Consider the following 21,787-nt stretch of genomic DNA (forward strand, 5'->3'; position numbering starts at 1 on the left):
AGAGTCCGGAGTGCAGAATGTTGACAAGAATGAGAGTTGCTTCCCTTGTATTCACTATCTATGCATACATGTGTAATGATTGCTAACGTTGTAATATATCACAAAAGAATTCAAATTGTAAAAATATAAATGTCAGTGTTTTATTGTCGTGCTCATTTGAAAAAAATTAAATTTTTATTAAACAGTTTAAAATTTGGGAATTATTCGCGCAATTTTCTGTTGGTAAATTGTCGATTTCGTCTACATCATCGCCGTTATCAAGTGCTACATTATGTACGTTCGTCAAGTTTGTGTTGTGTTCGTTTAAAATTTGTCTTTCCCAGCTTTCATTATAAATGTATCGCTTTCAACTGTCTCAATTTGTGCAACGGAAAGATCGACCGAACATGGCGAGTTGTGCTAACTAACTACATATCATCACTGTCTGACTCACCGTAGAACTCCGAGAAGTCCACGAGGGGAAACCCTGTTTCTTTTGAAAACATAACGGGATTGTTGCCGCTTTTATTTCATTCCAAGAATGTGTCGAATTCATCGATTAATTTAACTTTGTCTTTTAATGTCAGTTCTCGTCCCTGTCGTTAGGGGGATAAAATTTGGATAAAAACATGATTTTCAAAAAAATTATTTCAACACATATGAACAATAGACTGCGGGATTTGAACTCAAGATCTGCAGCTCACCAGGCCAATGCTTTAACCACTGAGCTACGATGATAGACAAACAAATTGATCGATACAAATAATTTCATAAAACATTTAAATCGCCATCTTGTGACGTGGTGTCATACAGAGTATAAGCTTTAGTGTAGTGAGCTACCTTAATGAAACATAAAATTATTTATCAGCACTGATATTGATCTTGGATGTCATGTATTACACGGCATTTGTAAATTACAAAATACCCATTAATAACTAACTCTACAGTGTTCAAATTTGTAAACTTAACACTGTATCTTAACTCAAATATTATCCACAAATCAATCACCTGTTTAGTATTGATCACTGTCACCCGATTATAACATCTTTAATAATTAGTTAATTTCAGTAACCAAGTACTGAGCATGTGTGAAAAATCCATTTATCAAGAGTTGCACAAACTACAATGAATGTTGAAGACTTGATAGCACTACCCACAGGCCGGGACGGGTGCAATACAAAAAATCATCACACTGCATTTCACCCACTCCAACCTGTGGGGAAGATTGCCTCTTGTGAGAACTCTCCCCACCAAAGATAACAAAATACCTTCCCAATACAATCTCTCGTTATTCTGTCAGTAAAAACTCTCCCCACCACAGATAACAAAATACCTTCCCAATACAATCTCTCGTTATTCTGTCAGTAAAAACTCTCCCCACCAAAGATAACCACCTATCTCCCTGAATAACAATCTCTCATTATTCTGTCAGCAAGAACTCTCATATCACCAAAGATAACCACCTATCTCCCTGAATAACAATGTCTCATTATTCTGTCAGTAAGAACTCTCCCCACCAAAGATAACCACCTATCTCCCTGAATAACAATGTCTCATTATTCTGTCAGTAAGAACTCTCATATCACCAAAGATAACCACCTATCTCCCCGAATAACAATCTCTCATTACTCTGTCAGTAAGAACTCTCATATCACCAAAGATAACCACCTATCTCCCTGAATAACAATCTCTCATTATTCTGTCAGTAAGAACTCTCATATAAGATAACCACCTATCTCCCCGAATAACAATCTCTCATTATTCTGTCAGCAAGAACTCTCGTTACCAAGGATAACCACATGACTGTAAACGTGCTTGCTTTGGCACAATGAAAACATCAGAAAAGTTGGGTTGTTTTTTGTTGTTTTTTTTTTTAGACATAGTTCCCTTTCAACCAGCTGTCGGTAAAGTGTCACAAATTCAAAACGCTGAGTCTTATCTATATACAGGTCACACAACACTCCTCCCCATTACATCTCTAACACTTACATATAGCTGTTTCTTTGTCTTTGGGTAGCCTTCTAATATTGCTCCAAGTATATCATTACCCTGAAAGAGAAGTTTTGAATATGTATTAAAAACTTTTTTAATAAATATTGATCAATATGCCCTCAACATAAAATTCCAGAGTCGTTTTTTAATTCACTTACGATTCTTTTTCTTTTTCGCCATTCCTTTACATATTTTGTTCTTGCACTGTAAATCTGAAAGAAGCAAACAATATAAGCATAGAACGGCAAGAGCCAAACAATATACCTGTACAATCTATCCTGTCTACACATCCTGACCGCAAAGTATGGTATAGGGGTGGGACGATCTACTGACACACCATTACACACCAGTATTTCTTATCAGAATGCTATTTATGATACAGGCATTGTAATATCCGTACAAAACGACACACTCGAATGACTGATAAAACATTAGAATGGAAAAGTGAAAGTACATTAATACCAGATGTTTTATGATAAATCTAAGGGCTGTTCCAGAAATGATCAAATGGGGGGTCGGGCGGCAAATGATATTTTTTTGTGTGGGTGGTCATATTTTTTCATATTTTAATTGGTCCGTGGTTGGAGTGTTAAAAAAATATTTATTATGGGTAGTGGGTAGTTCCTATTGTTTTATTTTGTGCCATGTGGGTGTTGAGTTTTCAGAATATTTTTATTGTCGCTCTTGTCGTGTTGGTTACAAAACGTCGGAGGGAAAATTGAAAACGTGCTTTCGTAATGCTGCTTTCGAAATCGGAAATAACATAGAACTATTCGAGTTGTCGCTCTTTGCAGTGCATAACTTTCCATTACGGCACTCTTCAAATTAGAGGCGCGTTTAGTAGGGTCCCTTTGGATGTGATGGCGGCGAACTCTGTTCTGTAGATTATTACAGTTTACAGTGCATCGATTTTGGGAATATTTTGAAACCAATAGGTATTCCGTTTTCTAATAAAAATAGGCAAACCTTAGTTGATTTATACGAGGGTACCGATGCGTTATATTTATCAGTCGGTGTGATGGTGATATAGAGGCCTCCGGGCGCGGGCTCCATTAGAAGACGAACGATTCGTGGAAAAACATATCCATAACCATTTCATGATAATAGCATCGTTTGGACTCCCAATCTTTCCAACATTTCCGATTGTTGATGTGACATTGTTTCTTCAGAACTACTGTGATACAATGTCGCACAGGCATTACCGCGTCATTGACTAGAATGTTTGTCCCGAAAACCTCGCGAGATTTGTACCGTTTTCATTTTTTAAAATATTTTTGTGGTGGGTCTGGTTAGTTTTTTTTTTATTAGATGGGTCATTGTAAAATGAGTTTATTAATTTGATGGGTCATGGGGTAATTTTTTATTTTTTTTTTATGGGTGCTTGGTATATACAAAAGGTGCCTCCCGACCCCCCCATGTATTTATTTCTGGAATAGCCCTAATCAGAATTATTGTTTGTTCATTTTTTTTGTTTTTTCATTGTTAATGAAAAACATGAATAATGGCTACCTGTGCTGAAAATCATTAACACGTGCCAAATATTGAGACTGAGAATGCACCAAGTACATAAAAATCATGGAATTGGGAACATAATATAAAATCAAATATGATTTAATGTTTTATTTTATTGATTTATTGTCAAAAAGACAAATAAATATTCATTGTGTTACAATATGATTCATTATAACATTGAGATACATAATAATTATATGTATCAAATTGTATTGTTGTATTAAAACATATCAGATCCTAAATTCTGTTTATCATCCCATCCCTAGCATGGTGGCACCTCTCGTGGAGTGCATGCATAGACAAAACAGATTCTCTTTTTCCAATGTAGTTTGTGCCCTGTTTTTGTATCTGAGATGTTCAACAGACACCAAGCACATCAGCTCGTGAATTCATAAACTCATTGGTAATGATTTCACACACAATGCCAATGAGCATGGTGGTTGAAACAAAACGAGGAAGGATGGAAAACAAGATGACTAGATAAATCCTTGACCTTCAAAGGAAAACTTCTGCCACAACCCCCCAATATTTGATTGAAGGACATTCCTTTCTGTTGATGAGCTAGAACAGTTTTTGCAAACGTCTACCAGACAGTCAGTAGTGGGTCTTCACTATTAAAGTTTCCAAAATTCACAAGTTTCAATATCTTCAAACTACATGTATATTATTGTTGTATGGTTTTCAGTCTCTGTAAGTGTAGTCAGAACAAAATGAAATTTAATATGTGATTTTGAATTATAACAAGAGGTACTGTGAGCAATGCTCACTAAGAATATCCCCCGCTTACCCCAATCTCCCAAAGGGTGTTGGTAATAGGTATAAACTACCTCTTTTCTGAGTGTAAAAACAAATGGCATGACAAACCGAACCATATTGCTACTTAGATGTCCAGTGCGCGTGACCTTTGGACCCCAAAATCGATAGGGAACATCTTCATCCCATGGGTAGTCCATATGTATGATATGGTGACTGTAGGTGGAAAGGATAACGCTTTAGAGCCCGGAAACCATATTGCTACTTCGATGTCCAGTGCGCTTGACCTTTGACCTTTTGACCCCAAAATCGATAGGGAACATCTTCATCCCATGGGTAGTCCATATGTATGATATGGTGACTGTAGGTGGAAAGGATAACGCTTTAGAGCCCGGAAACCATATTGCTACTTCGATGTCCAGTGCACTTGACCTTTGACCTTTTGACCCCAAAATCGATAGGGAACATCTTCATTCCATGGGTAGTCCATATGTATGATATGGTGACTGTAGGTGGAAAGGATAACGCTTTAGAGCCCGGAAACCATATTGCTACTTCGATGTCCAGTGCGCTTGACCTTTGACCTTTGGACCCCAAAATCGATAGGGAACATCTTCATCCCATGGGTAGTCCATATATATGATATGGTGACGGTAGGTGGAAAGGATAATGCTTTAGAGTCCGGAAACCATTGCGTCTACAGACGGACGGACGGACAGACAGACGGACAACCTGATTCCAGTATACCCCCCCCCCCCACAACTTGTTGCTGGGGGTATAACTAGGAAACATGAGGACAGGTAACCATTATCACCATAAAAAAAAAGGACTGAAAATTACCGAGAATTAATCACAAGACAGAGATCCTAAGAGTGCACTTTATCATACAAAAAGTATCAGCCACTTTTCTTCAATATTTCATGTAAACCTTTGAATTTATTCTAAACAATGGAAATAGGCCTTAAAATTCATTCCTGCATATAAGTTTCTTTTTAACTTTTTAAAGTGGAGGGAGTAAAATTTTGACACTAAAGTCCATGTCCAACTTACACATGAATAATACAACCAAAACTCAGTAAGATTTGTAATATCTCACCCTGTCTTTCTGAACTCAGTAAGATTTGTAATATCTCACCGTCTTTCTGCACTCAGTAAGATTTGTAATATCTCGCCCTGTCTTTCTGAACTCAGTAAGATTTGTAATATCTCACCCTGTCTTTCTGAACTCAGTAAGATTTGTAATATCTCACCCTGTCTTTGTGAACTCAGTAAGATTTGTAATATTTCACCGTCTTTCTGAACTCAGTAAGATTTGTAATATCTCGCCCCGTCTTTCTGAACTCAGTAAGATTTGCAATATCTCTCCCTATCTTTCTGAACTCAGTAAGATTTGCAATATCTCACCCTGTCTTTCTGAACTCAGTAAGATTTGTAATATCTCACCCTGTCTTTCTGAACTCAGTAAGATTTGTAATATCTCGCCCTGTCTTTCTGAACTCAGTAAGATTTGTAATATCTCACCCTATCTTTCTGAACTCAGTAAGATTTGTAATATCTCACCCTATCTTTCTGAACTTATTAAGATTTGTAATATCTCACCCTGTCTTTCTCCTCCGGTGATACAGTTCTTCCTCCCTCTTTTAAAGTTTTCAACTTCTGATTACATGCCTCACACTGAAACATAATATCCAAACTTAAATATATATTTAACTTTATTAGTCTATTTAATAAACTAAAAAAAACAACCCAAAATCTTACCAGGACATAAATCCTTTAGGTAACTAAATATATATTTAACTTTATTAGTCTATTTAATAAACTAAAAAAAACAACCCAAAATCTTACCAGGACATAAATCCTTTAGGTAACTAAATATACATTTAACTTTATTAGTCTATTTAATAAACTAAAAAAAACAACCCAAAATCTTACCAGGACATAAATCCTTTAGGTAACTAAATATATATTTAACTTTATTAGTCTATTTAATAAACTAAAAAAAAACAACCCAAAATCTTACCAGGACATAAATCCTTTAGGTAATTAAATATATATTTAACTTTATTAGTATATTTAATAAACTAAAAAAAACAACCCAAAATCTTACCAGGACATAAATCCTTTAGGTAACTAAATATATATTTAACTTTATTAGTCTATTTAACAAGATGTACTGTGAGCAATGCTCACTAAGAATACCCCCCGCTTACCCCAACCTCCCAAAGGGTGTTGTTAATAGGTATAAATTACCTCTTTCCTGAGTGTAAAAATATGGTATGCATTTGTAGAAGAAAATGGAAGATATAGTCCGAACACAAATCCATGCCATAAACCTATAATTTTGACCTTGAGATCAAAGGTCAAGGTCATAAAGAGGTCATGAATGTACATGACACATCGTCTCATGGTGATACACTCATGTGTCAAATATGGTATGCCTATGTCAAAGAACAAAGAAGTTATGGCCCGGACACAAATCCATTGTAAAAAACCTTTAATTTTGACCTTGAGGTCAAGGATCAAGGTAATATAGAGGTCATGAAGGTACTTGACACATCGTCTCATGGTGATACACTCATGTGTCAAATATGGTATGCCTATGTCAAAGAACAAAGAAGTTATGGCCCGGACACGAATCCATTGTAAAAACCTTTACTTTTGACCTTGATGAGGTCAAGGTCATATGGAGGTCATGAAGGTACATGACACATCGTCTCATGGTGATACACTCATGTGTCAAATATGGTATGCCTATGTCAAAGAACAAAGAAGTTATGGCCCGGACACGAATCCATTGTAAAAAAACCCTTTAATTTTGACCTTGAGGTCAAGGTCATATAGAGGTCATGAAGGTACTTGACACATCGTCTCATGGTGATCTACCTGTGTGCCAAATATGGTATGCCTAAGTCAAAGAACAAAGAAGTTATGGCCCGGACACGAATCTGCACCGACAGACAGACGGACAGACAGACAGACAGAGTGATTCCTATATACCCCCCAGAACTTCGTTCGGGGGGTATAATAAACTAAAAAAAAACAACCCAAAATCTTACCAGGACATAAATCCTTTAGGTAACTAAATATATATTTAACTTTATTAGTCTATTTAATAAACTAAAAAAAAACAACCCAAAATCTTACCAGGACATAAATCCTTTAGGTAACTAAATATATATTTAACTTTATTAGTCTATTTAATAAACTAAAAAAAACAACCCAAAATCTTACCAGGACATAAATCCTTTAGGTAACTAAATATATATTTAACTTTATTAGTCTATTTAATAAACTAAAAAAAAACAACCCAAAATCTTACCAGGACATAAATCCTTTAGGTAACTTTGTTGCTTCTCAACAAATTACTTCATTTCTATGGAACTAACATGATTGATTGATTGTATATTGTTTAACATCCCTCTCGAGAATATTTCACTCATATGGAGACATCACCACTGGCTGTGAAGGGCTGCAAAATTTAGGCCTATGCTCGGCGCTTATGGCCATTGAGCAGGGAGGGATCTTTATCTCTCATTATTCTGTCTTTATAGTGCCACACTTGCTGTGACACGGGACCTCAGTTTTTGCGGTCTCATCCGATGGACCATCCCATTTAGTTGCCTCTTACGACAAGTAAGGGGCACTGAGGACCTATTTAGGGCTGAAACAATTAATCACGGTTCACTCGAACCGCGATTCACAGCATTCGGTTCAATTTTCGGTTCAACATCTCCAAATTTCGATTCGGTCCATGTTTACATTTTTTTCCGGAAATAAAGAATTCAACACGGATTTGGTTTTTTACCTTACAATTTAATACAACAAAAATGGCGGACGCTAACTCTGGAATCGTGAATCCGGCAAATCTAAGGTCCCCTGTATGGAAGCATTTTGGTTTTAAAGAGAACGGAACTGCGGCAGTATGTAGAATTTGTTTCACAGAAATAAATTACCAATACTCTTGGATATTTTATAGCAAGTGATATAATAAAGACCATATTCCGTTGTTGAAAACGATGAATTTCAGGGGGGAAATGAAATAAAAACATGAAAGTTGTGTATTTTTTATTGTTTATTAGAGTTTTTGACAACTATTGAATTGAATCGAAAATAATCGAATTGTGGCCTAAGAATCGAAAATTGAACCGAACCGTGAGGTACCTGAATCGTTTCAGCCCTAGACCTATTCTAATTCGGATCCCCATGAGACAGGAACTAACATAAAATGGAATACAAAGTTCTGTAATGACTCAGTCTAACAGAAAACGCAGGACATACTAAATGTGTGAGACATTCTTGCAAGAGACACTTTCCATCAGCGGTTCCCTACCCGATGCATATATGGATTTAATCCATGAACAAACCTCTTCAACTAATTGTTGGAGTTGTGAAACTGCCTCTTCTGTGGTTATTGAGCTGTTCAGGCCTCGAAGTTCTACAAAATGATGATTTGAATTTATTTTTAAGTAGAAATACAATTTCTCTTTCAAACACATAAAATCTCACCAAGATTGCCAACTAAAGGAGAGTAGCTTTAAGAAAAAGAGCATTAACAATTCAAGTGCTATAACTCTGAAATTTATGACAATACAGGAGAGATAAAAAAACAAAAAATACGATGGAATGATTATAAGGGCAACAATATTTGCCCCAACCATTTTATGATGAGGATATCAAAATCAAATAAATAAAAAAAAGAAAAAGAAAAGACCAACGATATTGAACAATTCAGTAAATCTTAAAATCAACCCGTCCCTTCCTCTGGACAAAGGAAAAAGCTTGACTCATAAAAATATACATGAAGGGCAGGGCAAAAACGGATCCCAGGACGTGCCAGAGGTGGGACCAGGCACTATGTGGAAAGCTTGACTCATAAAAATATACATGAAGGGCAGGGCGAAAACGGACCCCAGGACGTGCCAGAGGTGGGACCAGGCACTATGTGGATCCGACACTTCTAGGTATTGGATGTTGTGGGATTTTAGTGTTGTTTTATACAAATAATTTTATATTTTTACATACACCTGTTCATGTATTAGATACCTGAAAGCATAATGAAATCAATTTAATTGAAATTAGATGTTAGATCCGCTTGCATACTCGCTACACAAACATCTAACAACATCCCATAGAGGGTCACGTCAGAGGTCAAATTCGATTGACCAATGAAATCACCGCTGGCAAAATCATTGAATGTTTGTTGAAGCCGATAAGTCTAGAGTGATACCGAATTTGACCTCTGACGTGACCCTCTATGGGATGTTTTTAGATGTTTGTGTAGCGAGTATGCGAGTGGATCCAACATCTAATTTTAATTAGATTGTAGTGAAATTTAATTCTAGGAAAGTTTTCACAGAAAAATAGCTGATAAATCTGCTAGCAGTAGGTCACTTGGAAACAACACTTAAACTTGGTCTGTACTAGGGCTGGGACGATTCAGTGTTAGCTTGATTGGATTCGGTTTCAATTCAGAACAGCATGATTCGGTTTTTTTAATTTTCGATTTGGTTCATGTTAGGTCCATTTCATCCAATGACAGCAAACAAATTCACAATTTTAATGAGTAGCATACTTAATTTAATTCTATTTAAATTTTAAATCAATATAACTATGTTGTCATTTGTAAAATTCATATCTATTTCTAACTGCATATCATAACTTTGATAGAAAAAAGAAAACAACAGTCTATCAACATGTTATAATATTAATGTGCAGCATAATATTTGGATTATCAAATAAATCTATAGTCAATCTAAAATTTGTAAGATATTGTTTTCATTTATATGCAGTGGGTTTTCTTTCTACCCACTGGTACCGGTACCCATTCAATTGGGAAAAATAATGACAAAATCGATCAAATTGGGAATTTTCTACCAATGTATCGGCAAATAATTTTACTAAAAGAAAAAAATAATAAAGAACAAAACAATAAGTTGCAAGACATCATGTATTGTCGTAGACTCGTTCAAGAATCGTAGCTTTACAACATGGGCACTGCCATGATCTGTACTTTCGATTTAATACCGGAAGTGAACACTTTTGTTAACTTGTACAACGTTTCAGACTAAGTAAATTACGATGTCAGTGGTAAATTTTTCGGCAAGTGAATTGGGAATTTCTAGTCTCAAAATTGGGGAAAATTAACATTTTTTGACATTGGGAATGGTACCGTTTATCGGTACCAGTTATATATGGGGAAAAAAAACTGTTATGTCAAAATTCAACAATTCTATCAATTGAGAGTCTTTGAAATTCTCTCCTTTATTTATCTACTGCCAGTCTTCGACGTTAACCAGCGGCCCGATGCCCGAGGCCAGTAAAATCGGGATCGGGCTTCTTAAAATATTAAACCCTGGAGTCCGGTGGGCCTGTAAATGTTTTCTTATATGTTCTGTATATATTACAAATAAACCGTGAGATTGACTCAGACTAAATGTCATGACTTAGTAGTCAAATTTCGCATAGAAAAATTATCAACCATGCTGCCTTTTCTGAAGTATAGGGAGGGGGCTCGTCCGGGAAATTCAAAACCACCCAAGCGTATTTCACAATCACAACCATCCGATAAAAAAACCCAAAAAAACTCCTGTCGTACGAGGAGAAAAAAAAACGAAAATTCATGGCCCCATTGGACCGAGGGCAGTGTTCGAAATTAACCATAGACCGAGTCTATGTCAAATGGCACTGGTCTATGCCAACTGTAATTGAGATAGACCAAATTGTCTATGCCAATTTTCTAGATTTAAAGCAATAAAGTTATCCAAGAGGGCCTTGCATGGTCAGTCGATGTCTGATAAACATTATGAGGAAAGGATATTACAGAAATGGAAAGAAAATACACTTTCTAAGTATATTAGAAGTAAATGAAAATGTTTTAAATTTGTGTTATTATTTTTTCAATGTTATGGTCTATGACAATTCGATGAGGTCCAAGTCATTTTATTTTGGCATAGACCTGTGGTCTATACCAAGTTTTAAACCAATTTCGAACACTGCGAGGGTGGGCCTTGGCTAACATTTAAGTGATTCTGGAGAAAACAAAATGTTTTGTACGTGGTGTATACAAAACAGAGTTGAACATAAGCTGCTGATGTATCTGCGAGATTAATCAGTCTATGCGAAAGACATCGGACCGTCGGACCTGACCGATGTGCAGTGCCTCAGGTCCGATGCATCATTTTTTACACCGGACCAGAATGTCCGATGTCTCAATGTCCGGTTTTGAGCTTTACTATCTTGATGCGAAGTTTGTTATAAGTAAAAAAAAAATAGCACACATCCAGATACGTAAATGAATTGATTAAAACCGCATGGACTGTCTAAAGTATTATACGGGAGGGATTCCTGGTATAGTATTACTAGTATAATAAATAAGATTCCCTTGGTTTTGCATTTTCACGTGTTTCACTTTTTTACATTAGGTTTTTCGGTCTGACAAAATTTGGTTCGGTCCGGTGTGTTCATTGATTACACTGGACCGAATGTCCTGTGTGGTCCAAAAACTTTCGCATATACTGGATTAATATGTTGAAAAATAATATAATCCTTTTAATGTCAGTTGTTCTCTAACTATGATCATCTTGACCTGTATTTTCCTACAGTAGAACTGTGCATGTGTCTATAGAGTAGAATCAGCAGATAACAAGAGGTCAAATTAGAAAAAAAACATTTTGGGCCTGCAAAATATTGTTCGGGCTTGCACAATTATTATACTGGGAAGCCCGAAGGGCCTGTGCTTTACAAAGTTTTTCGTGAAGACTGTACTGCTCTCTCTTATCAACTGTCAAAACATTTAATCTGTAATTATCTACGATGTTGATTTCACTCCAGCACTGACAGAATGCTATATGTCATGTAAAGATAAATAGCAATGACCTTACAGACCATAACCTGTTGGTATCTGAATGGTGAAAATGTTAAATCACAACATAATAGCGATTTAAATCTTGGTTGCATAAAAATCCACATGTTCTGCACATCACTTGGATGCCATATTTGTTGTTTTTGATGTATGCAAAATTTAAGCCGAACAGAAATTCGAAATTTGTAATCACAGCATCGAATCGAATGGTATGAATCGCAGTGCACCAAAATTTTCGGTGCACCACACAACCCTTGCCTGAACCCCTTCAGTATGCAACTGTGCACCACAAATCAACTCAACAGCTGCAAACAAACCAAACAACCTGAAAACTCTCAAACAACAAGGCAACAATATATGTGCCGGCTATTTCAAGACGGGGGCTTATAAATATAGATAATCCCCCCCCCCTCTCAAAACTAACCAGCATCCAGTCTTTTCACTTGGTCATCCTTTTCTTTACACTGTGTCGACAATTCAACAATTCTAGTATCCATTTCTCGAATTTCTTTGTCATCCACATCTGGGAACTGACTCTGCAAATAAAGATCAGTTCTAAAGTATTTGAAACAAAAAACCTTGATTCACAACACAATGAAGATTATCAACTCAATTTTTAAAAATTGGTCGATGTGTAAGAATTAGTAAAAAAGATGCTTAAAAATTTGTCATTGAATTTACATTCAATATCCTAAAATTTGTCAGAATTACAGAACTTTGCTTTACCATTTTTTTTTTTAAATTTTTACTGTGGAGGTAAAGCATCTTCCATCATTTGTGTCTCAACCAAATGCCTTCAGCAGCCTGATTTATGAGAACTGCAGGACTAGTAAAATCTTCTCGTCGCTAGTCCTTTGAATTACTTTGATAAATTGATAGTGTCGAAGCATGAATGTGACAGACACAGATTTTTTTTCCTTACCTGGTCTGCAACATAAACCTTCTGTTTTCCATACACTTTTTCTCTGATCTTCTTTCCTTCTGTTAAACTCTCACATGCCTTCACAACCGCCTGCAGAGTGGACATGTATTAATGATAAATCTCAGACAATACTTTTATTTTTCAAATTCTATGTTTCAAGAAATTTAATTTCACTAGATATATTTATGAAAAGTAACATATCAACACACTGGCAGTTATCAATAATGATTATTAGCATGTTGTAATTGATATTTTAGCGTCGAACATTCCTATATCTCAACTGGTATATGTGATATGGGTCCTATGTCAAGAAATTTTGAATAAAAAAGAAACAAAACACAAAAAAAAAAAAAAAAAACCAGCATTTATGTATCGCTATTTCATTAAAGGACACATATCATGAACAAGAGGTCCACAAGCCTTATTGGTAACCTGAGTATTGGTTAAAAGTATCACTTGCCCACAAGGCTAGGAAATCTATAACTTTCCTGTTCTGCATATTTATCTACACTAAATCCTAATATTCTGAAGCAGTATAAAACAAGATGTGTTCTGCAAATGCCCCTGAGAGTGTCCTTACTGATGAAAGACTTCATCATAATGTTATACTAACACTATATGACTACTTTGACCCTAACCTAGAGTCAAAACCCAGGGGTTGTTAAAATCTAGTAAACCTTTTCCTGCTTTTCCTAAATATGTCTTTAATTCTCATACAGTATCAGCAAACTTTCAAATGATAAAGACAAAATTCGCTATAATTTTGGCTCTACCACAAAAACAAAAACCCTACCCCTCGTATCGGTAAAGAGCTACCTGCTCCAGTTCTTCTAAAAATCTATTCAGTTTAAATTCTAACAGTATCAATAACATTAAAGAAGATGTTATCTAAATGTTTTACACATGTATAAAGCACTATATATACCACGCCAGGCCCTGCCCTGCTATTTAATGCTATTGAGTCAGAACCTCTACTCTGGGGATCATGAAATTTAAAATCTTGATAGAGGCCTTCCTGCTCTACATGACTATGCAGTATGCATTTAGTTTTTGTTACAGGTGTGCAGTTGTAGAGCACTGCAGACAGTTTTTGAAATTGGTCAATTTTTGCCCTCTCCCGCACCCCACCCCCGTGAAGCCTCAGGGGTGCAGGAGTCCTTAAAATTACAATTTATATCCCCTATGTCCAAAAGATGCTTCCTATAAAATTTGAAAAGAAATGGAATGGTGGTTATCAAGAAAAAGTCACAAATTTTCAATTGTAAACGCAAGGCAGATGACGACCATGCTGACTGACACAGATCAATAGCAATAGGTCACCCGAGTCAACTCAGGCGATCTCAAAAAGGGAAATAACTGAATAAGACCCACCGTCTTGCCATATTCTTTGTGGAGATTGTTGAAGAGGTCTACAGCGCTGTACGGTCTATTCTGTCTGTTCAAGTACTCCAATACTGCCCTGGCAGCTGAAGAAAGCAATATAACTGATTACAAACTTGAGGGTTTTTTTTTCCATCCACACCAGAAATATATATATATATATTTAATTACTATCAAATATGTGCAACAGTTTACCAGACTCTTCTTAAATTCAGTTCATCCATATATTGTATCTACAAGGCTTGAAGCTAACTTTTTATGTCACCAGTCCAGTTGGACTGATGAGGTATAATTTCAACCAGTCCGCAGAAAATTTTACCAGTCCAACAGAGTTTTCCAGAAATAATTAAACATATTTCGTTAATGTTATTAAAATGAAATTAAACTCAATATGCCTCAGTCAGACAATATTGTAACACTTAAATGTGGGATTTATATTTACGAATCAGATTCGTCTGATATCTATACAGATCGAAGCATGCCAAATGTGTGTATAAAATTTCATAAGTATATTTTCCAAAATGATGCTTTAGATAATTAACCAGTCCCATCAGACTGACTAAAACAAATGTCAGTCAGTCAGACTTTTAACCAGTCAAAGACTGACGGGCATATGTTAATTTCAAGTCCTGATCTAAATTTAAAATGACTTGTGCCATCATATAAATTATTCGGTATCACTACATGTACTTTCAAAATGAAATTGGATACTCTGCTTAGAGAAGCCAATGTGTCACAAGCCCTGATTCCCTTGCTGACAATATTTATGTTGACACACAAATCCTTTTACCAACAACCATTTTCTTGGAAGATCAACTTTACTGAAAACTTGAATGGGGGGCATGAATTGAACTTACAGTAGCCTCTTAGTCTTCATGATTCAAATACAGTACTGTCAAATCTCAAAGACAAAAATTCCAAATAAAGATTTCATAATTTATGATATGTAACTGCAATATCACATAATGAACATACAGTCAGAACTCAGGAAACACAAGGAGTGGCCTAACTAGTACATTAATCAGATGGACCACAGTCCACTTAATTTCAAAGCAAAACATCTCACTATTATAGCTGGTGAATAAACATTCCTTTATACAATAATTGCAATGTTTTCTTTGAAAAGTAATTAAAGTATATAAATCATTCCATTTTCCTGAATCAGAAATGGAACCTTAAGTAAGTAAATCATGAGCTTTTTAACTTTTGCAAAAAGTAGGAGACAACATTTAATATCATTGGAAAAATGTCATCACAGCTGATAATCCTCCCTAACAGTTCCCTAATGTAACACTTCATTCTGTGTATATTCTTCATACTGCCATTACAGCTGCACAATGAAATTCAATTTCAAAGGAATGAAACAGATCAAAAAAAGTGAAACCAGTAGGCCTAGTTTGGAATTGCCAAGTCTAGTCTCTTTGCTAAATAACCTGTTATTTCCTTCACAGTAAAGAATCCTCACTGTTACAGCCCGGGCAACGAAATTAAGGGCAGGGTTTTCTTATGATCTTGATTTCATGGGCCTGGGCCTTTCCAATTGGGAAAAATAGTGACATCTGCTTGTAATTGGGAATTTCCAAATGTTTCATACAAAGATGTAGGGAGAAAACCAATCCAGAGTGCACAAAGGTTTAATTCGACTCCTTCTCACTTTCAATTTGGTCAAAGTTTACCTCATTCAAAACAGCAGAGGTCAGAAAATTAGGTTTACTTAACAATTTTGAAGCAAAAACAGTGAAAACTTCGTTATATATCCGGTCTGAATGTCCGGTGACTTTCCAGCAACGGTTTCGGAAACTAGTTCCGTTAAAAAAAAATAATACAAAAACAGCAACATGTTCCAATCAAATTGGAACAGTAATGCAGTCCCCGGTAAACTTTTAAAACGAAAATCCAATGACCAAGGAGGCTCAAAGTCAAAGGGAGAAACAAAAAAAGCATGAAGAACATAATGCTACTTTTTTTCGGTCTGGTAAAATGTGATTCGGTCCGGTAATGTTCCTGTGTTTACCAGACTGAATGTCCAGTAAAACATTTCAACACTTTGCGATCACTGCAAACATTGTAATCTGTGGGTCTGTGAAGATTTATGAACAATTAGGATACTCTGCTAGATTTGTTTTCATTGTTTGGAAATTTCAAAGCAAAAATATGGAAAAATACCTGTTTTCTAGCATTGGGAATGGGGCCTTATTTCGGACCCCCTACAGACCCTTAAAAAATCCGTTATAAAGGGAAAATACTTGCTAAATGCGAGTTAAAAATTGAAATTGCGAGCGAAAAATCACAAGTGGTAGCAATTTTTAGCGAGAGAAAATACTAATCTTTTTCTGGATTTCCTTGGTTTATTGGCTGTACTTCGCAGTTACAATAATTTCGTCTTGTACATAGAAACGATTTACATAATGATTATACGTATTGAAAAAAGTAAACGTGGATCGAACAAATAACTAAGGCCATCGTCATCTCAGTCAGTGATGTCAAAGTACTTCAAGCATACTTCGGGCATCTCAGAGACGCAGAGTTTAAATAATATTAACATGATGATCTTGTCTGCGTTTAGGCCTTGCACAAATGTGTTAGTATCACTGCTTAAAGCGGTGTCCTGCTGTGTGATATCTATAGTCAAACACTAGAAGTTATTTGTAGCACATTTTTCAACTTTTTTTTTTAAAATGAAATCTCCAAATGTTTTGATTTTGAATTGACACTAACAGTCTTAAAGATTTCAAACCACATGATGTTGTAGGTGGTAGATCTCTAGACAGTGAGTGCGCCGCTCAAATGCACCCTATGACCCTCAACATGCATCAATGATGTTGTATGATAACATTAAATGGTAAATGAAAGAACTTTTAATCTTATTTTTATTATTGCACTCTATTTTCATATACTGTATTTTGATATAGAGACATGCTTGTTTTCTGAAATTCGTGTAAAAAAGCAATCGATTGAAAAATACTATTACTTAAAAGCTCAATTTTCCTAGTTAGAAAATAATCCACTAAGCTAAAATTTGTAAGTTATGAAAAAAGTTAATTTCGATCCCTGCGGCCCCGAGTGTCAATGCACTATGAGTGAAAAATTGATTCTAGAAGGGTCGTGTACCAAATCAACAAACAAAAACAAAGTACATACATGTGCATGCATATACAGAAAGAAAAAAACCCATTTAAATAAGAAACTACAAATAAAAGTCATACAACGAATTTTCTAATGCCCGAACATTGCTGAAGGTCAGATGAAAAATATACACGAGAGCGCCGAAACGTACTTGGGGAAAATCATTAGTTTCATTGTATTACATTATATTAGAAGTCTTTAAATACAAACCATTTGCATCCTTGGATTTACTCATTTTACTAAGTATCTCCAAAACCGCACATTCTCAATTTCTCGTTTTTATCGTGTTCTGTCGTGTCTGTTTTGTTTTAAATATGGCGGGATTACTAAAGAGTTCCGTCAAGGGAAGTAACGCTGATTGCTGCAGTAGTAGCAAATCAATGAACTGTAAAGACAAATATAATACATGTATCATAGGCGTTCCCCAGCTTAATTGTTAAAAAAATATATATATCTACTATACTATATGCTTATAGTATAGTAGATATATATTTTTTTTTAACAATTAAGCTCGGGAGCGCCTATGACATGTATGACAGGACTTGCCAAATTGATCATGTCAGTTACTGCATCTCCATAATTTTATGAAATTACCTTCCTGTTGTATTTCATTCATTGTGTTCAACATTGTTCTTGTTGATCTTACATTTTTTGTACTATATATTATGCTCCATGTGGAACCTTTAGTGAAATAAAAAAAAATATTTACAAGTTTAAAAAATTTTCAAAGTTTTCTTAAAAGTCCACCTAATATTTTACTTGGAGAATTAGGCGCTATATCCTATTGATATTGTTATTATCCAGAATCATTGGTTTTACGCAAAGAATCGTCAATGATAAATAAGGGAAACTTTCTTTTATTCTAATTAAATTATAAAATTACAAAACCTTTCACGATCAGAATAGTTTTCTTATCCAAAATGGTTAAGTCTAGGTAATTATTGGATCAATTCAAACAGATTTGGTATTCTGAAATTGATAAAGCTCTGGCTGGATTATGGATTTTTTTTAAGCCTTTACATAATTTTGAGAAGCATCTGATTTGTCTCTCACATGTTAAAAGAGTAGCTTTGTGTTATTTTAAATAGATGCATAAATCTTAGATTTCTCAATCGAGCAGGGTAGATTTTGGAGTGTCGACAGGGACGATAAAATATGTAATCTTAATCTCGACTGAGATTCGGCTTGGCTGAATATTTTGACTGATGGGTGAAGGTAAAGGTGTCAGTCGAAATGTTCAGCCAAGCCGAATCTCAGCCGAGATTAATGTAATCTACGTGAATTATTAGAATTATTATTATTATTATAGAATCACTATAGAAGTTGATTTTTATCAAATCTGAACGAAAATAATCCCTTTTTCTTCAAAAACATCTACAAAGAGGTTAAATGAATTTGATTAGCTGAAAAATTCGTTCAATCAAAGAAAACCTGATTTTGACTCCAAGTTATGTTTGAAATGATACGCCGTGTGAATTTGAAAACAAAATCATGTTCAACAACCTTGAAGAATTAAAAAAAAAATCTAATGTATCAATAGAATTTTTAAAGCCAAACTTATCAATTGTATCAGTTAATATTAAATGTACTATCATAAAAGTACTATTTGAAAAATTAATTTTGAAAAAGATACAGAAATTAAACGAATTTTTCAGCTAATCAAATTCGTCATAAATTCATCAAGACAATAGATATAATAAATGACCCTCAGATCACCTATATTTTTTTTTTTTTATTGTTTTCATCATTTTCAACAAATGCATATACACCTTTTACTCACACTCTCATACAAATTAAAGAAAGCAATATAGACAATTACATGTATATTAGTACTTATTGTTAAAAAGAAGAAGAAATGCTGTTATCATTAATTGAAAAGACATTTCCATTTAGACCATTTGATCTTATGATCTTACCAAACTATGTCAGTAACCTAGAAATCAATTAATTGTAAGCTTTATATATACACACTGTACCTTCCACACTGTAAATCTTGTGGGGATCCGGGTTAAGTATATTTATAGGTCTTCAGTATCCCTTGTTTTTTGTAAGAGGCGACTAAATGGGGCGATCCTTCGGATGAGACCGGGAAAAAATCGAGGCCTCGTGTCACAGCAGGTGTGGCACGATATAAAAATACCTCCCCGCTCAAAGGCTGTAAGCGCCAAGCATAGGCCAAAATTTTGGAGCCCTTCACCGATTATGGTGACGTCTCCATATGAGAGTGAAAAATTCTTAAAAGCGGAACATTAAACGTTTAATACGATCAATCAATCTAGTAGTATAGTGCCAAGTTTAACATATAAGTTCATATGATATTTGTATTCTAATTTCCCATGTCTCTGAATCTTTGGGCGATTTTGGTGGGCTTTGGCTTGGGGGAGCATTCCGTGTGATCCGAAATAATGGAGATTGGTATCTCTTTTAACTCATATAGGTATCTCTTTTTGTTTGAGAAACATCCCCTTTGGACGAACGAAGAGATATATTGAAGATATTTTTCATGCAAATCTTCCTAAAGATAGCTATTTAAGTTGTATGTCTCTCAGAGAAAGAGGTAACAATCTAGAGATATCTCTCTAATTAAGTGAAAGAGATATCCCTTTCTTAGAAAGATATCTTTATATTTAGAAATATATTTTTTAAAATCAGGGATATATCTTATTTTCTGAATATATATATATATATATATATATATATATATATATATATATATATATGTATTAACTTGTATTTAATTTGTAATTCGTAATTTATGTACAGTTATTTGTATAAAAAAGAAAAGAAAAAAATTATATAGTTTTGCCTATTCTTACATGCATCAGTCTTTTATGATCGGCCGCAATTCTCGAGCGGCCAAATACATTTGTGGTTGTGTTAGAAATTGCGCATAGGGAAATGAGAACTCATTTTCATTATCGCGGTACAATAAAACCCCATTAATACATTCTGTAACATGTATAAATTCTGAATAAAAGATATTTTTTTAAAGCAATATAGATATAAGTGTTGATAACTGTTACCAATACTCATTATTAAACAATTATTATAAATCTAGCATTTTATATGAAATGTTACTAATTCATTCTGCACTCCATCCGTAGCGCAAAGAAATGAAACAAGCTGGGTCGGAACAAACTCTATTGTTCTAACCATGCCGCGAAATCACCAATACCAGAATTTGGAGCCGTATTGATCTAAGTCTGTCTTTCATAGAAGGAAAAATCCCGGCTGCGACAGACCTCAGTCGTTAAAACAGACTTGTAGTGACAGCACCAAACGCTCGGTATCAGGTGTGAATGTCATGGATCCTCGGAGATGACCTTAAAAACGGATGTCCCGTGTCACAGTAGGTGTGGCACGCTAAAAAAAACCCTCAATGCTCAAATGCTGTAAGCGCCGAGCAAAGGCCTGAATTTGAAGTCCTTCACTGGTCTTGGTGACGTCTCCATATGAGTGAAAATTTCTCGATCGAGACGTTAAACAAGATACAGTCAATCATAGAAGGAAAATAAAGTGAGATTGAGATCAAAGGTGCATTCATTTGTCTACGTTTTATCGGAACCTAGACACCTACTGCAACCAGAACGAGTTCATAGCATTGTGGAGTATAAGTGATCTAATTGACAGTTCAAGTCATCTTCACAAGTCAAGGGTTATTGATTCAATAACCCTTGACTTGTGAAGATGAGTTCAATTGCGTTTTATAATTATAGAAAGTGTTAATATTGCTACATTGAGTGTTTCTAATATTTGCATGAGCTTATATGCCGGTGTTGTACTGGCTATAAACTAGCGATGTACCGACGTACTAACGAAACACTAGCGATATCGATGCACTAGCGGTATCTTAAGGAAATACTAACGATACACTAGGGATGTATTTGCGATACATTAACGATAGACCGCCGATGTACTAGCGATACACTCTAGTGATGTATTAGTGATACCTTGCATGTTGACCATAAACTGAGAACTATATAACATATATACTGAAGTGGACAACTCATTTCGTCAAAGTTAAAATGGACGTTGTAAATAATATGCAATTCTAAACGGGCATATTTTAACATCAGGGGGAAATTATTACTTGTCAAGTTGTCCAAGTGTGAGAGTAATTAAGAGTTAGAGCTACTGGTATTGGGGAATCTATCATGTCTCCTGAAAGCTTTTAGCGGGATTTTGTGATCAATATATGTCTTTCGTCTGGCGCCTGTCTTTAGAACCACAATGTGTCCTTGGGTCAAGGTGAATCAACAAGT

The 21,787-nt window shown here is 35.2% G+C and overlaps 1 protein-coding gene across 1 annotated transcript; it reads right to left on the minus strand.

Moving 5' to 3' along the window:
* Positions 1–1,872: 1,872 nt before the first annotated feature.
* Positions 1,873–17,866, minus strand: LOC130051038 (homologous-pairing protein 2 homolog). The gene is made up of 8 exons (XM_056152257.1): positions 17,736–17,866; positions 14,391–14,485; positions 13,020–13,109; positions 12,522–12,633; positions 8,601–8,671; positions 5,836–5,910; positions 2,130–2,183; positions 1,873–2,028 (listed from the first exon to the last, which is right to left on the minus strand). The coding sequence occupies exons 1-8, from the start codon at positions 17,758–17,760 to the stop codon at positions 1,930–1,932; spliced, it is 621 nt and encodes a 206-aa protein (XP_056008232.1). The 5' UTR covers positions 17,761–17,866; the 3' UTR covers positions 1,873–1,929.
* Positions 17,867–21,787: the final 3,921 nt, after the last annotated feature.

Source organism: Ostrea edulis, chromosome 10 (genome assembly GCF_947568905.1).
Source record: "Ostrea edulis chromosome 10, xbOstEdul1.1, whole genome shotgun sequence".
NCBI lineage: Eukaryota > Metazoa > Mollusca > Bivalvia > Ostreida > Ostreidae > Ostrea > Ostrea edulis.

Bases quoted from the DNA above. Each gene is read 5' to 3' on its own strand.
- LOC130051038 (XM_056152257.1), bottom strand. From the start codon at position 17,760: ATGAGTAAATCCAAGGATGCAAATG. The intron at 14,486-17,735 runs GTTTGTATTTAA...TGCTTTCTTCAG, and splicing joins TAAATCCAAGGATGCAAATG to CTGCCAGGGCAGTATTGGAG. The intron at 5,911-8,600 runs GTTTGTTCATGG...ATTATGTTTCAG, and splicing joins TCCAACAATTAGTTGAAGAG to TGTGAGGCATGTAATCAGAA.